Source organism: Astatotilapia calliptera, chromosome 18 (assembly GCF_900246225.1).
Source record: "Astatotilapia calliptera chromosome 18, fAstCal1.2, whole genome shotgun sequence".
In the NCBI taxonomy this organism is placed as follows: domain Eukaryota; kingdom Metazoa; phylum Chordata; class Actinopteri; order Cichliformes; family Cichlidae; genus Astatotilapia; species Astatotilapia calliptera.
Window position 1 is genome coordinate 20013432 of NC_039319.1, and position 18035 is coordinate 20031466.

At 37.9% G+C, this 18035-nt stretch overlaps 1 protein-coding gene across 3 annotated transcripts; it reads right to left on the reverse strand.

Annotated features, from left to right (window-relative positions):
• Positions 1–13249: 13249 nt before the first annotated feature.
• On the reverse strand, positions 13250–17970 carry LOC113011417 (uncharacterized). 3 transcript variants are annotated; one of them, XM_026150992.1, is made up of 10 exons: positions 17844–17970; positions 17605–17694; positions 17128–17246; positions 16609–17025; positions 16299–16524; positions 15970–16119; positions 15059–15276; positions 14817–14970; positions 14626–14735; positions 13250–14062 (listed from the first exon to the last, which is right to left on the reverse strand). In XM_026150992.1, the coding sequence occupies exons 2-10, from the start codon at positions 17642–17644 to the stop codon at positions 13751–13753; spliced, it is 1746 nt and encodes a 581-aa protein (XP_026006777.1). In that variant the 5' UTR covers positions 17645–17694; positions 17844–17970; the 3' UTR covers positions 13250–13750. The 3 variants fall into 3 exon arrangements, with proteins under 3 accessions (XP_026006777.1, XP_026006775.1, XP_026006776.1); XM_026150990.1 differs by having other exon boundaries at positions 14626–14970; XM_026150991.1 differs by having other exon boundaries at positions 14626–14970; positions 17605–17711.
• Between the last annotated feature and the right edge of the window lie 65 nt (positions 17971–18035).

Here is an 18035-nt window from a genome sequence, read left to right on the forward strand (position 1 = left end):
TTATTGGAATTTAAGCTCATTGTGTTGGTTTTAAGCACCCTCAGCTTAAATGTTTGGGTTCACTGTCACTGGCACAAATTCTAGCTGTGGCAACTGGCTGGCTTGTGCAAATAAACAAACCTTAAGCCCAACATGGCCTCTACCTGCATAGCACCAACCAACAAAGTTAGCAACAGGAGCAGTTTGACACTGCGGATCTCTGCCGGGGTTGAAAATTCCCTCCACCCCACACATGAATTGAGTCTCTAGGCTGGTTTGTGATATTTTATTGATATTTGTGAAGAAAGGGTAAAAAAAATCACCTGATCTGTATCTACATTATCTTATAGTGGACATGAAATTTTCACCCCAACCCATCCATAATTTTTTTTAGTAACAAAAACAGACTGAACTGTTTGTTTGTGTTGAAAAGTTTGTCTTGTCCATTTTGGTCATACATTTCAAAGAATAAATCTCCTTGCAAAATTGCTCATTGGCTAATAACTTGTGATTGACAAGTTGTTAGCCAATGAGCAAGCAATTCCACAGTCTGACCTCAGCCTCTTTGTCACATTCATTTTTGTTGTTGTTTTTAAACCAAGATTGCATCTGTGAAAATGCTAATCATGGAGCACGGCACTTCAGAAACCAATCACGGTAGCTATATCCTCTTTTACTTTCTGTGTATGTAAGTAGCTAGCAAAGACGGCGTAGCATTTAGCAAGAACCAGACTATTTTTGTCCAAAGACAAATATAAGTAAACAAAAGTGTCCAAATAAGTGTTTCTCAGAGTATATGTATTTGTAAGTTGCAACTGTACATGTTAAAATATGGCTTCCTCTTTTTGTAGCACAGTACCTGTATTAGCTTGGGTTGTTCAATCACAGTTTTAACAGGTAATTTATAAGTATAATAAGTTCAATTTAATTCATTTAACTTTGTAATGGCAGAAAAAAATATAAAGTGAAAAAGTAGCTTCCTCAAAACCAGGTTTGTCCTTGAGAATTTCTGCAGAAGTAAAATAACTTCTTCCACAGGACGAGAGAGAATGCTAATGAGCTTGTGCAGAGTAAGTGTAATCTCCAGCTTGTTTATGCTCCGCTACAATTGCCCAATTTTGCCAAATGCTCCTGGTGCTCTACTGCTGGTATTTAAGGTTGTGCTACTGGCCAGTAACAATACCATAGACATGTTTATAATCTTTATTGATAAGAAGATAAATGAAAAGGGATGAGATAGACCAGGGGCTGCAGTTTTTTTGGAAGGTCTAACTGAGCATCTGCAGTGGCTCCTAGGCATGGCTTATTTCCTTTGGTACCTAAGAGAGATGATGACACAGAGAGAGAGGGGAAAGGGATAAAGGTTATGGAAACGAGGGCAAACAGATGCATAGGTAGGCACTGGTCCTGTTTCTGAACTTCAGACTTTTTCACTAGTCTTCTATCTCTTTTTCTTCTTTCATCAGCTCTTTTTTACAGCCACCTCTGTCACACGACCCTCTGCTTGTCTTTCATTACACCTATAAACCTTTTCTGTGGTCTTCCACTTTTCCTCCTGCTTGGCAGCTCCAAATTTAACATCCTTTGTCCAGTACAGCCACTGCCCAAACCATTTCAACCTCGCCTACCTAACTTTCCAAACAGCTCAACCTGAGCTTTCACTCTGATATTCTTATTTGTAATCCTGTCCCTAAAATCTGGACAGGAAAATCTCAGCATCTTCAATCTGTCACTTGCAGCTCCAACTCATGTCTTTTTATCAGCACAACTGATCTCCAAACCGGATATTAAAGCAGTTCTCACTAATTCTCATTCTTTTCAGTCCAAAATATGTTAAGTGTATATACAATCTTTTGATCTTCATGAGATTTGTAGCCTCTACATAACAAACTATACTATTTTTTCTCTCTTTAGACTGTCAAGGCTGCTTTATTGGTTTTGTTTTTTTTTGTTTTTTGTTTTAAATGCTGTTTATGTTTATTTTTTCACTGCAGTGTTGTGTGGAGTGCAGTAAAAGTAGGCTATCCCATATGGAAAAGATATATATAAATCTTATAAAGTTTGTATCTGTCTTGTGTGAAACTTGTATGAAAAGCATATAAGTGTGAAAACAGATATAAGATTCCTTGAAAAATTATATAATGAAACTTGTATGTTTTGGATACTTACTAAAACAATGTATGAAAGTAATGCGAAAGTGGCCACTTTCATGAGTAATCACATATAAGTTTTTACTATTTCTTTTCGGTTTGGGATCTTTAGATTCTGCCAAGACACAGCTGATGGGTTGTTGTTTTTAAAGCATAGAAAGCCTCACAGACATCGGTAAGTTAGTTCACAGATGCATCCGGCTCCTGTCTGTACGTGTCTGTCTGTGTTGACCTTTTGCTGATCACGAATTAAGTATCTGTGAGTGTTTCAGGTTCCTGGCCTTTGGAGGTTATATGGACTAAGTCCCTGGGTCTGCTCTCCACTGAACCAATAAAAGGCAAGTACACCAGACAACCGTTTCATGCTCTTTTCCCTTTCCCCTGACCTCCTGTATATTCCTATCTTTCTGAACATGGCATATCTTCACACCCACTCCCTGGGAGATGGAGGGATGCTGAAAATGAAAAGAAAAACAATTAGTAGCTCTGATGAGCCCGTGTGAGGTAATGAAATTGCGTGTCTCATTGTAGCGTGTAATGGAGAGCAGTTTGAAGTTAATTGAGGGGAGATAGGACACTGGGCCACTGTCTGCCAGAGTATTGTAGTAGGGAACAGGATTTATCGGGGAGGGAATCACTGAACCCAGAAAAAAAAAACAAAAAAACAATTCCTTATCAGACATCACAAATGAGAATTACTTGGCTTTATCAGACTAGATAGCAAGATAAATTGTTATCATAATTAAATTCATATTCTTTTCATCTGTTTCTAGGTCAGGTTCATGGTCACAAAGGGCCTGGCAGAACCACACTGGAGCCAAACATTTAAGCCAATCCATGTTGAAATTTAGTGCCAAAACCGCTTATTATCTTTTTACATTTTTATATTTTATCCCTTTTCCTTAAATCAATAATAACTATTAAATATATTTGCACACGTCTATCAGTAATAGAGAACCTGAGGAGTTGTTTTCATAGCATGACCTGACTGGTAAATCTTCAGAAACAGTGTTGCAGTCTTGGGACCGATACTCATTGTGGTTTTTAGAAGGAGATAAAGTGCCACCTTCTGGTGAAAGGACTGAAGGATGGCAATGTTCTGCTTTGTTAACTTGTGTTACCATTAATGTGTCTTAAAAGAATGAGTGTAGGGGTAGAAAACTGCCTTCGCAGAGTTCAAATAGAGAAAACAAAGCCGTGAATCCCTGGGAGAGCCATAACAACACCTCGGTGCATAGCATAATCAGAATCAATCAGAATCAGAATCAGAATACTTTATTGATCCCTGGGGGAAATTATTTTTTGTTACAGTGCTCCATTTTAAACCAACATTAAGACAAGACAGACAATACGCTAACTAAGAATAGTACAATATATACATATATATACATACATACATACATAAGTCACTTATAAATAAATATTTGGAAAAGAAACATGTGTAGCATAGATCTTATTTCAACAGGCTTTGATGCACGTGCATAATAGAATCCTGTCAATATGAGTCTGTTTCAGAATTTTCCTGGATGTGTAATTATACAAATGTTTTGTTCAACTCACAGATGAATAACGACTGACTTGGCTCTTAAACTCTAATGTTTCTTTGCATGATAGGTTATTTTTTTTCTCATTTTTTTGCATGATGGCCACATTACACATGCTTAGCAGAGAGTCGAGGGTTTAAACAAGATGTATAAATCCCACAATGCATAAAGAAAAGCTACGAAGCCCTGAGTCGGTTGCATGTGATGGGCGGGGAGTGTTTCTCGTCTCTCAGGCAGCGCTGACAATTAAACGCAGCTTGCCTACAGTATTGATCATGTCTTCCTGATAGGCAGAGCAGAACCACAGCACCTGTATTCATTAAACAACCTGTTTAGCAACCATGCAGCGGAAGGAGAAGTCCGAGTCTGTTTGCAAAAAGAAAAAAAAGTGCCACAGGTCACAAAACACCTGGAAGATTGCACGGAAACTTTTCAACAGAGCGTCACGGAAGGAAGGAACCGACAGAAAGGGGGGAACACTTCATGACCTTCACTTAAGAAAAAGGAAAAGAAAAAAAAACAGAGCAGTGCTGCAAAGAGTTTTAAAGGGAAAACAGCACCAAAACAAATAGTCATGTTAAATTGGATGTGTTTATTGGAATAATTATTGGAATGAGACAGTTATTTGTTGCCTTATTGCTTTAAAAACACTCGTTCGCTTTTGAGTTTTGGGAATGAAATGTTGACAATTCTGACTCGCCCCTGTGAAATTAAGAAATGCTTTTGCAACCTATTCAATGAATACTAAAAAGAAGATGCATATTGGAGCCTAATTGGTTTGGATGATTTTTTATAATTTTGGGAAAATGAAGAGATTTTTTCAACTTAAACACTACCTACTTCACATTCTGCAGGAGGCCCTTCCGCTGCTTTCGTTCACCCTTCAGTGGTAACTCTCGATTCTAAAAACATCGATGAAAATAGGTCATTTTCGAGCCGACTATAAATGGCAGCTCTTGTAAAAATGTGCCCATAAAGAGTCAGGGGATTTAAAATGCAATGTTATAGACCCACTTATGCTGTTACCTATGTCCTCAACATTCATGGCTGTAATTTAGTACTATAATTATCAGCAAGGTTCACAGATTCAAATCTCTGCACTTTTCTAAAGGACATTCTCTAGATTATTATTCTCTATAAATGTAAAGGAAGCATGTGCAGATTTTAGAACAGGAAAAATTTCTAAGTACATTTTAAACCTGAATGCAAAATTGTTAATCGGGTTACTTAACAGCCCAGCAGTGGAAATGCTTCTGGTTAAAAGCTAAGACATTAGTAAGAGTCCTTTGTCAGGCCTGGTTTTAAACTACTCTTTATCTCCGATGGCCCTGACCCAGCAGTGAATCACTGAACATTTTATCAGATAGCAAAAATAAGCCATGACATGATCCCAGATGCCCTTTTTTAAAGTTTCCACATCTATGGAGTGACTGGCCAAATAAAGGAACAAGTACTAAAGCTCTAAAAAGACAGAAGAATTCAGTGCCTGAGCTGACGTTGACCTGCAGCCACACCTGACGTCATCTCCAAGGACTCCAGACTTACTTTGTGTTGCTTTTCTTTTTTTTTTTAGCAGAGCTGACCTTCGGGGCACTTCCTCGATAAACGTAACTCAAAAGGGTCAGAGGTTCTGGAAGTAGTACGTGCAGAGTGCTCAAAGATTTCCATGATTGAGGGACAAAAGTTTTCCAGGCGAAATATGACATTACTTAGGGCAAGGGGTACGTTTATGCTTATGGCCTGTGTCATACAAAGGCCAGTCTATGGTGGAAAATAACTAGCATGCTAATTTTTCTCTTTATTTTGCTCAGACAATTCACAATGCATATAAGTTTTTATCTGTAGTGCGTAGTCAGTGTTCCAGACATGTAAGCAGCTGCTCTCATCTGCAGATTAAAAGTGACAGAAATAGTTTAGAGAGTTTCAGAGAGCTTATTTCTTCATACCGCCATACGTAAGCATGATCGCTACGTGGAGTTAAGGTGGAATTTTTTTAATGAAATATTAGGGAATGCTTCCTTGATGGACGGGATGGAAATGCATAAAAGACTTAATGTCTAAGGACTTACATAAACTGGATTTCCTTGCTGTCACATTTCCTTTGTCACTTCACAAAATGTCAACATTACTCTCATTCAATGATTTCCATCCTTTTCCCAAGCCAGTTTCTCAGAAAGTTCCTAAGTAAAAGTAATCTCTCACTCGTATTATAGTCCCCCTCATCCAATTGCGTACCCTGCTCCACCACCACCACCAATGTCTAGCCTCCTGAGTATCCAGTCACCACCTCTCACCTTCACCTGAGAATGTGGTCTGTAACATCTGTGCTTATACCTTATCTCCACGAAAGGGAAATAGAAAACATTCAAGTATGAATAACCTTTGTTTACAGGTTGTCCATGCAACTTTATTGCTCAACGCACACACACATGCAAAGTCAGTTCCTTAAACGGGCTTTGTTTAATAGAACACTTTAATAGGACACTCTGACTCAGATCACGCTGACTCTTTGAAACGTACAAATTTGACATGTGGTTTTTAGTTCATGTAACTTTTGCTTACTCGGGTGTTCTATTTTTACATGCAACATAGTGACACAAGCAAAGAGGAGATATAAATAGAAAACAAAGGTTTATTAACTGTTAGTCATGGATCAGAGACTTTGGACAGGACAGCATACCATGGAAAAGCTCACAGCATGTCACTCCAGCTGCCTTGCTGGTCTTTTCCCTGCGTTCTGTCCTTCCTGGCCTGGGTTTATTATTAACAGCCATTTTATTTGTTGACTGGAGACAGTTTGGATTTATGGATTTACAGGTATGTGCCAGAGCAGCGCATTCATGTCACATTTAAATGTTTAAGATAAAAAGATGCATTGATGTGGACTAACAAGGGTGCCAATTTTGTTTTTCTGATGGTGCCAAAGGTTTGCCAAGACTGGATAAACAGTAAATGAATGAACCAATGAGCAGAGAGTGACAAAAAAATCAGCTTTTTTGAATAAAGTTAACCACGTTTTTCAGCACAATTATGCATCCTACAGGTATACGCATAGATTTCTGACAATACACTGCAAATACAAACACGTTATATCATTTGAAAGACAATTAAAAGCCAATACAACTCTACACATAGTGACGCTGTTGGTCAGTATGCATTCCTCACACACCTTTGATATCTGAGACACTGATATAAAGCCTTGAGTATTTGTTAAGAAATCAGGCCGCTGTCTTTCAGATAACTCTAGATTATCTGCCTAGTTAGGTTGTTTCCTCGCCTTTGCCAGTAAGCACAAAGAAATGTTAAGGCTTTTTATTCCTTTGACATGTAAGAGTACTTTGTAATTTACAAATTGCTAACAATGGCACTTTTATTGACTTGGGTAGTTTAAAAAAAAAAGCTCTAATGTTTGTTTTGGCCTGCCCATTTTTATAGACACATCCCAGCAGGGTTCCAGGATGTCACAAAATGAGGGTCAGACCAAACCCCCACACAATATATCTTTCTTATCACTTCTTTCCTCATCAGTATTTACACTGTGTAGTGCTATCTGCTTCACCTCACACTAAATATACTCAAGCAGACATGTCTTTTTTTTTACAACAACATTATTGGGTCACAATGTACTCATGCCCTGTGCGGGAATATGAATTGCATAAGGTGTCGATCATGGGCCATATTTTTTGGCCTATCTTCAGTATGGAGCTAAGGACTTAGTGCCAGCTGGAGAATAAAGTTATCCCGTCATCTTTCCCCAGCAAATAAATTCATGAGGATCATTAGTCATTGTAATGCCTTAGTACTTTGAGGTATTTCAAGAATATAGTACCGTAATTACTACTTCTACTTGAGTAATTTTAAAAAAGAATAAAGGTCTGTACACTGTTTGGCTCCAATTTAAGGAATGAACATTAAAAATTTTTTTTGCAGAAGCAATGGTTTAAAAGGTAGGATCTCTAACAGTGTGTTCACACCAAACGGGATACAAAAACGCGCCAGAAGCCCCTAATTTGACACGTGCACATTGGCACCTTGAGGTGTGTCCAATGCGAATCAATCGCTCGTCAAAATATGCAATTTTGACGCGAAATGTGAGAGGAATGTGGGAGGAAGTTGTGCCAGACGGTATGTTTGCAAGATGGCAGCTGTCGAGCTAGCATTTGAAGAGAGAGTCTCCCTTCTCTATTTACTGTGGAGAGCAGAGCAGCGGCGTTAAGGACGTCCTCGCCGTACCTGGGTCCATCAGGTCCTCCAGAGGCGTGAGCAGTTTGGTGAGTTTCACCATTTGCTCCAGGAGCTGCGCCTGGATGACCGCAGCTTTCAGCGGTACCACCGTCTCTCCCTCGCTCCAGTTTGAGGAGCTGCTGTCCCCGTTGGTCCCAGCATCGCCCGCCTGGACACCAACTACAGGCGCTCAATCCCACCTGCAGAGCGCCTGTCCATCTGCATGCAGTTAGTAAAAGTGTTTAATACGGTAGTCGTTTATTGATACCTGTGCTAATATATGCTAAACTATCCGTTTATATACTGCTGACATGGATGTAGTATGCTATCAGCGAATGCCGTTGGTGTTTACTGATAGCAAACTGTGGTACGGAGACGACTGTTTATAATATTTCTAGTGATACTCAAAAGCTCTCATCAAGTCCCGATTTAATTCGATTTATGCTGTTATCAGTGTTTGCATTGATAGCATGGCTGTGGTGTCATATTAGTGTATGCTCTTGGTGTTTGCTGATATCAAACTGTGGTATGTAGTGATACTCACTCCTTTTTTTTTTTTTTAGACCTTTTTTAATTCTTGTATAGTTGAATATTTGTATATAATCCCAGCAGCTGTCAGACTCTATAACAGGGGTCACCAGCCTTTCTTAAAACTGAGAGTTAGATAAAATTGTGAACAGTTTGGTTCATCTTTAGTTACATGGTTCTATCTGAACAATTTTGTCCAGGTTCCTTGCCACCGGGGACTCCTTCAGGACCATCGCGTTCAGTTTCAGAGTTGGTGTGTCCACGACGGCCATCTGGGACTGTCTAGTGGACAACTTTATGGCTGTGCCTTCACCTGGAGACTGGCGGTCCATCACAGAGGGATTCCAGGAGTGCTGGAACTTCCCTCTCTGCTGTGGAGCTCTGGATGGGAAGCACGTCCAGACAAAGGCACCCCATATATCATATAGGAGACACACACATTGATATACACTAAATATTTATTTCATTTCCTTTTTTGTGGTGCCCAAATTTATGCACCTGCTTGATTTTGTTTAAACAATTATTGCACACTTTTTGTAAATCCAGTAAACTTCTTTTCACTTCTCAAATATCACTGTGTGTCTCTCCTGTATGATATATTTAACTGACATTTTTTATAGTAACAACCAACGAATTATACAGGAAAATAATGGCTATTAACAAGGTTGCCCAAACTTTTGCATCCCACTATATTAGTATATTATGTCATTAGTATAATATGAAATAAATTTTACATGTGTCAAGTCGTGTGCCAACATTTAAAAATTTATTTGAAATAATATTAACATTCTCAAACAGAAAAACATCAAACATAAATATATAAAATATAAATATTTACAGAGAGACAGCTGCTCTCCAGAGCAGGAACAAGGCTGAGGAGGAAATGTTCCATTGGAGACTGGCGTGTGTATCAGTTATCAATATCAGATGCTGTACAGCTGATGCTACAATTACATACATGTGGGTGCAGCAGCAGGAGCTGAGGGACCAGGGACTGGGGAGCCAGGAGAAGCAACAGGGGATGCTCTGCTGCAGAATCGGTTGGTTCTATCAAGACAATATTAAATGTTAACAGGTAGGGCTGTTCGATATAACGATATATATTGGATGACGATATAAAAACGTCTATCGTTTCCTATTATGCTATTGTTTGTTTCGTGGAGTCGTAAAATAAACTGTTTACGGCAATATTTTTTCATCGTTTTGATGGTCACTGTAGCGGCTATATTAATTTCTTAAAGTTCTCTCTTTCTCTAATATTTAATATAACCACACTACAGATAGACAAGCGCCTATTTTTACGTGTTGTCGTTTGCAACAATGATGGTAACACCATCGCGTGGCTCCCCTATCCAATTGTTTGTTTTCCCACGTAAACCTTTCACAATAAAGCTCAAGATCCTGTTGACTTTTCAAAATAAAGAATCACGTGAAAGAGTATGCAGAGAGTTTACGGATGAGAAGCAAAAAAGAGCCGTCAGGTGCTAAAAATAAACCTTAGACTCAAAACGAAAGGAAACGAAACGAAGCAAAATTTGCGACGATATAATTGACACTAGACAAAATACTTTACAACTCCTCAACTTTATTAGTGCATTTCCAGTGGAAATTGGCCGACATATCCTCAGCATAACCATGTATAATATCCACAAAACTTAAAAATAGGTTATACATACACAATACCGTAATATTATGTTGAAGCACCGTACATATCACTCCGCGAGGCTCCAGCCTACAGTAGCCGTAATGCTCCGGCTTCGTAGCTTAGCAAAGTTGTACTGAAACATTTGACAGATTTTCGAGCGCCATGTACCACATAAAATCGTTTCGAGGTCAGTAAACACAACCAGAATTCATACATAAGGCACACGGGATTATAAGGGGCACTGTTGATTTTCAGAAAAATCAAAGGATTGATTTTAAGTGTGCCGTATTTTCCAAAAAACACGGTAATAACGACGGCCCGCTAGCATGCTGTATCAAAAATAGTGCTTTGTTGTGCATCTGACGGACCAAAGCCAAACCAGTTCCACACCACTGAAGTTGCAGCATTTTTACAAACCAATTCTGGTTCATCCGTTTCATTTAACGATCCACTTTCACTCTTCTCATTCTGCGTAGCTGCCATGTGCGTTTTACCCATATTCTATCGCGATATTTCATTTTCTTATCGTTGCCCAACATTACACCGGTATTACCATGTACGGTATGATATAGCCCAGCACTAGTGCACACCTTTTCTGTTTTTTTCTATTGCTGAATAAGGTAATCATCTTTCAATAATGCAAGCTTGCCTTTAAGTGTTTAATTTGGCCGACATATAACTGCATGCAGAGATTACCAATACAAAAGGCTCAGCAACAGGGATCAGTTACAATGATCCTGCTGCTTTTTGATCAAAAACGATTCCATCCATATACAGACATGTTGCCTGGAATGATAATTACCAACAGAAAGCAACGCTATGCTCGACTCTGATTTTTATTTCCAATCCTATATAGCCTGACTAAGTAATTTAAGACTTATTACTGGAGTTTTCGCTTAGAATATCAATTGTTACCCACAATCCAATGGGATGTTAAAACTTTTTGAGTGAACTCAACATTTTTCATTTTACAGCCTTGAAACCCATTAAACTTTTACATAAGCACTCTAGATCTTTCCACATCAATTTCAAATTAGTTTGTTTGGTTTGTGGTTCACACGTGAGGACAGCAGTGACTCATTACTGTAGCCCTAGCTGGCTGGGGACTTTTCTGGGGAGTTTGGATGCTGTCCCTGTCGGTGTCTTCCAGGTGATTCTAAATTTACATTTATGGAAACCCCAACAATCAGATCCACCTGTGAGCAAGTATCTGGTGAAAGTGGGAAGGAAAAGCTGCTTTTTAACAGGAAGAAATTTGATTCCAGATTTAAAAGCAAGCCACTGAGGGGAAGCTAAGTTGGGAGAAATATGCTTTCTCTTTCTAGTCCCTTTTAGTACTCTCGCTTCAGCATTCTGGATCACCTGTGATCTTTTATCTGATCTCTTATCTCTGCAGCAACCAAGTATGCAAAACACACCTGGCCATAGGAGGGCATTCAGTTCAAACATGCAATGTACACCCAGTAGTCATCAGATCAAATTCTAGCCATAAACAAGGCACTCTATAGTAGAGATGGCACGATACCACTTTTTTAATGTCTGATGTCAATATCATAAATTTGGATATGTGCCGATACCGATATGAATCCCATATAGTGTTTTTTAATCAATAAAATTGTTTTTTTTAATATCTTGCTGCATTTTGTATAAGTTCATACTCAAGTTTAAATAAACAACAACACTAAAGCTATTCTGTTACACTTGTATGTAAAAAATACACTGCACCCAAAATATTTCATAGTTCAGCAACACTGATCAATCTAATAAACTTAAACCTACTCAATCCTTCCTATTCTGGTATTTTAAAGAGTACTTAGCAGAAATATTAAGCAACCTAACTAATAGGGTTGCAAACTCCCAGCAAAAAAAAAAAATAGGGAACCACCCCCCACCCTCCACCTCATGATGATTAATCGACGTAATCAACTTTAATTTGATGCAGTGTGGAAAAAAAATGCACAGAAATAAATTATTTTTCAAGAATAATTAACTCATTCACTGCCATTGACGGCTATAGCCGTCAATTGCAGTGAATGAGTCAATGGGTTTAACTCATTCACTGCCAATGGCTGGCAGTGAATGAGTTAAATAGATTCAACATCTTTCTTCTACAGAGTTGCAGACTGCACAGATGGTATCTTCCCAAAGGAAAAGGTATTAGAGCTTACTAGGGTATATTAGACTTAACAGTTACTATATACAGTAATGGACTTCTATATATTTTACTAGAGATGTGCCACTTTTTTATGTCCGATACGGATATCATAAATTTGGATATCTGCCGATACCGATATGAATCAGGTATAGTATATTTTTTAATCAATAACACGTTTTTTTAATATCTTGCTGGATTTTGTATACGTTTATACTCAAGTTTAAATAAATAACAACACTAAAGCTATTCTGTTATACCTGTATGTAAAAAATACACTGCGCCCAAAATATTTCATAGTTCAGCAACACTGATCAATCTAATAAACTTAAACCTGCTCCATCCTTCCTATTCTGGTATTTTAAAGAGTACTTAGCAGAAATATTAAGCAACCTAACTAATAGGGTTGCAAACTCCCAGCAAAAAAGAATAGGGAGCCACCCTCCACCTCATGATGCTTAATCGATGTAATCAAATTAAATTTGATGCAGGGGGGAAATGCACAGAAATAAATTATTTTTCAAGAATAATTAAAAAGATTCAGCATCTTTCTTCAACAGAATTGCAGACTGCACAGATGGTGTCTTCCCAAAGGAAAAAGTAGTATAGCTTACTAGGGTATATTAGACTTAACAGTTACTATATACACTGCAAAAATGGCTAGTCTATATTTAGGAAAAAAATACTACATTTGATACAAAAAGCACTGAAAACAAGTGAAATTATCTGTCCATGCAGCAAGTTTATTTTACTTAATAAGAAATCTTGAAATAAGATTTTTTAATCCAGAAATAAAAGAACACATTTGAGAATTGAAGAGGGTTAAAATAAGCTTTAAAGAGCTCAATTTAAGATAAAATTACTTGATATCAAGTCCCAAATATTAGTTAAATATGCTAAATTACAGTCTTTTTTTATGTTTTGAATTCTTACTTGCAGCAAATGAATGCACTGCAACGAGAAAAATAGTTCTAATACTATGAAAAACTACTCAATATTAGTGAAATATGATTAATTTGTTTCTTGATTCAGGTTGGCTTATCTTAAAATAGAGCCGAATCAATATTAAATCCAGGCAAAAAAAACCTTAAAACAGACCTTTTTCCTACTCCTTGGCTTCTACTGAAATCACAACCAGGACAAGAGTGATATGCCAACATTTATTTCTCTCATGAGAACAAAATCCTTTTTTTTAAACAAAATAGGGCTGCTGCACAATCCCTAAAAGTCTAAATCAACCCTTTAAAAGGCCTAAACACAGAAAAAAAATTACAGTTTTGGCCTTAAACTTTTGTGACAGTCACATAGTCTCACAATGTTATAAATAATGGCATTACTGACTTAAAACTTTACATGCCTCAGGTAAAGTGTCACTAAGAAAAAAAAACAACAACTTTCATTTGTAAAGCATCTTAAGTAAAGCAGTTTCTCAGGACATTGCTAGGCAAATTAGGAACAAAGTTGTACAAACGTACTACAAAACTAAACAAACTGCAAATGACCTGATAAAATCCTGCTTGGTATTCACCTATTTTTCAAAGAACGACTTCCACTCAGCTATTGCTTTCTTATATGCACTAGTGGCATCTTGATCATGGATGGCATCAGTGATTACCTCAGTTTGTATGACAGAGAGGACCGTTGCAACACATTTTGGGTATGTTAAGTGCAAGGTGTAGTAATATGCCATCAACACCAACATTCCTTCCCAGAAATCCTCCAAGGGGAGAGTGGTCACTGGTATGTTTCCTACAGCAACAATGCTGGTTGTTCCATCAAAAAGCAGCACTGGGGAGGAGAGAGGCCGCTTCTCCAGGTATAGCATTGCATCTTCACCTGGCTAGAAGAAGCACAAAAAAAGGACAAATTCTTCAAGATTTTAAATGAAAGGGTTGCTGTGCATCCAAACAGCTTAAGACACAAATAGCAATATCAAGAGTTTAGAATGCTCCAACTGATTTACTGTTGGAATAGAAGAAATAAATATAAAATATCTGACTTACATAAATATGAAATTTTGGAAATGTATTAATTCTGAGCATGAATTTTCTCTAGTTTGCAGCATTTTTATCATGTCTATTTGTGCTTTTTTTCTCATTTGTTTTTTAAAACAATTTCTTTTAACTTTGTTACATATTCTAGTTTTTGAAGGCCTTTTTAAATATATCATTTTACTGCTTCTACTTGTATCCTAACTGCAATGTGCTTTTGCTCTGTGCTGCCTCTCTGGAGTAGGTTTTGAATAACAATTAAGAAATCCTGAATAAGGAGTAATTTAATCCCTGCTGAATTGAACTTCGACCTACTCTTATTAAGCAGGAAAAGCAAAATAATAATATTAATAATAACAATACAAGTAAATGGAGTACAAGTTACAGTGGCTGGTATTGCAGCTGTTCTCACCTTGAGGATATGAAGGAGAGCCTCACTGGCACTTCCCAGCCGCTTTGGTGGTGTAGTTTTTGAAGGAAAAAGAGATGGAAGTGCATTGAAGAGAGTGACAGTAAAATCCACTGTGAACAGAGAAAAGTATCTCAACAAAGCAATCCGAACATATCTGATGTGTGGATTTAATGTATGAAAAGGCCACTTACCTCCACGTACATCCAAGGGGAGAGGAGGTTTCAGGACCTTCTTCCAAATGCCATAGAACTGCACTTTCGAACAAAACTCTGCCCATCGACCCTTCATTTGATCTATGTATTTGCAGTTGGAGCCACCAATGATGCGACGCAGTTCATCCATCGCCTATGACAAAGTTGTGCTCAGTTAGTCAAGAACTAACTAAACCTATCCAGAGAAAGCAAGGAATTTAACTGAAGGTAGTTGAACTTACATTTTGTATGTCTTTGAAGCACGGGTATGCTTCAAATATTTTTCTGGGCCTGTCTTCTTCCCTTGTAATATCTGCGTCAATAAAAGTTCGTCTGGCCTCAAACTCCAGGTCCAAAATTTGAGCAACGTCACTTTGGTTGGGTTTTGCATTGGGTTTCCTGTACATGTTGCTCAAGGTTTTGTAATGTCTTGCCTGCATCTTCAGGCTGTCATGGTCTGCTAGGGAAAGCAAAGAGCAATTGTAAGACATGGTGTAACTAGACTTCACAAAATTCAGATTTTTCTAATCAGTCATTTCTAGTTGCATGGTTGTTTTTAAGTATAATATTTCTGAGAATTAATGTTTAGGTTAAATATGTTTGAGTAATGAACTGACCCTATATGTCCTGATCATTTCCCTTTGTGTCCTTTTCTTATAATGATCATGGATTTATGTTAATTGTTAGTTTGAACAGAATCAAATATTAAAACGACAGTTTAAGATGCCCGTGAATAAAACTGTGGTGAAAATAAGGTAAAGGTTGTTTACTGTGTATATCGTTCACATCAGTGTGAACAGTGATTATGAGCTGATGGATAAAAATATTTTAGGTAATTTGATCTATGACAGAAACACTGTGATAAGGCATGATAGATGTGACCAGCATGAGGATTTACATGTGTAAATAATCAGCACTGAGTAACACCCATTACAACACAAAGTGTTAAAATACTTACTATGGCTAACTGGCAAACTGGAATGAGGGATCTATCATATGTTGATTTTACACACCAACTCGAGTTAATGCCAAACCACTATGATTTATGGAATAAACACTTAGAACGGGGTTCATTGCTGCAACCATATTTTGGAAAGAGCTGTAAGAGGAACCACAGTCAGACAGAGGTAGATAAGGGTGATGGTGGACTTACCAACAACGTCATCTGGAGGTGCAGTTGAAGGACCTATATCAGCCCTGGGTGCAGAGCATGAGGCTGACTTGGATAATAGTGGTAAAGCCAGGGTAGTATTGTTTGACGTAGTTGGTACAGTGGAGGGTAGCGGCAATTGGGATTCTTTCTCTGAGGAAAAAACAGAAGATGAACAGAATGTAATAACAGGGAATAGCTAGAAAGTTAAGGAAAATACTCAACACTGTATAAATCTTGTGATGCACTCTGAACAGAAAACTGAGGGCAGGTGGTCTCTTTGAAGTTTTAGATGTCCAAAAGTCATTAGTACAGCAGACCAAAGTACACACCTGCATTTGAGTTATCCTCACTGAGGTCATCATTGCTCTCAAGAAGTATGGTATAGTCACTTGAACCACTTGCTTCACCACTTAGGTCACCTTCAGTCCCGTTGTCTGTGTCATCTGAGCTGAAAAGAGTCTTCCTGGGCCTGCCTCGTTGTGGCATGGAGCCCTGCCTCTTCCTTGGAGACTTCATATTTTGGAGTCGTTTGTACAGTTTGGTGTAGATGGTCAGCTGTGGTAAAATAATATATATTTGTACATTCTTTTTTTTATCTCGCTCAATTTTAGATATTGTAGTGAGTAAAGAATGACTTACGTATGGCATGTGTGTGTCAGCATCACGTAACATGGGGTAATAGTCGACAATCTTCTGCGACATTGCTCTCATTTCGAGTTTGGAGGGGTATGTTACTTCTTTCCCCATGGGACTAGCACGGAGGATTGCAACCATGCTGGTGACGGTGTTCCTTACAAGTCTGCAACATAGCTCCTTCGACATCCTACAGTCCTTTTCCTTTCCACTGTGGAGCAATGCAAAGTACTGACTGCGCACCATGTCCAACTCTGAATCTGTATACACCACATACTCTGGTGGGTCTGGCATTTTCATTTTTTTGTCAGCAGTGTAGGAAATGGGAGTGGAAGTTTGAGGCTGACATTGTGACACATCAAAGCCTAAGGGGTTACTCTCGCTTCGATGGAAAGTGTTGGCATCTTGGTCAGTACTCTTAAACTATAACAGTTGTGGGATATAAACAAAAATACACAATTAGGCAAATTAATGCTAGACAATATGGACAGTAATCATCTTCTTAGTGGTATAATGTGTATTTACCTTTTGGCTGATAAAATCCCAAATCTTCTTTCTACGGAAGAAATTTTCATGGCCCGGAAAAAGATCCTTTAGGTCATCCCGGGTAAAGCTCCTCAAAGTTTCCTCATCAATATTCGCAGCTGTAAAAGAGAAAAACAACTTCAAAAGTGATATTTATTTCTCTTTTCCTGGGCGTGGCTTATTACATATTGAGGTCATTTTTTTTGTCAATAAATGTATTTTAGCAATAAGTAATATTAACAGGATAAAATGTCAAACTTAAAACAGTTTATCAAATATTTGGGAATGCAATAAAACTATTTTTGGCTGTCTTCAAGAATGATGTTCCAAGTCTATTTTGGCAAAGACAGCTCAAGGCTATAATGTGGATAAAGTTCAGAGTAGAGTGCAATCCTAGCTCCAAGTTTCAGAAATGATGCTAACAGATGCTAAGGCTGCTTAGCTAACGTACCAAAATAACTGAAAAATAAGACTTACCCTGCAACACAGACAGTATGGCATCGTCAAAGTTGTCCATGCCGTGACAGCAGTTCTCTAGTTCGGTTCCAAAGCCTCCACTCACAGTGCCTGGAAATATCCTACAGCTTAAATAAGATCATTTAGCTAAAGTTAACACATTAGCTAGATTGCTAACTAGCAGCCCTCACAAAACACGACTTTATCTTAATAACACCGTTGTACCATAGTATTTTTCAAATCAACTTAATGTTACCAACCTTAAATTACTGTTCACTTTGTTTAGATAAATAATTTTGATCTTCCTAACGGTCCTGATGGTTAACAAAGCAGGGGAAAAGAGTTTGTCCCGCGTGAAAGTAACATCACGACAGGAACTGAGAATGCGCATGCAGAAAATTATTTATATTTAAATTTTTTTAAGTAAAAAAAAAGAAAATAAAAATATAAAT

Excerpts from the sequence above, each read along its gene's own strand:
- LOC113011417 (XM_026150990.1), bottom strand. The coding sequence starts at position 17,644 with ATGGACAACTTTGACGATGCCATACTGTCTGTGTTGCAGG. Across the intron at positions 16,525-16,608 it reads CTGACACACACATGCCATAC|CTGACCATCTACACCAAACT; the intron begins GTAAGTCATTCT and ends ATTTTACCACAG. Across the intron at positions 16,120-16,298 it reads TGAGGATAACTCAAATGCAG|AGAAAGAATCCCAATTGCCG; the intron begins GTGTGTACTTTG and ends TTTTTTCCTCAG.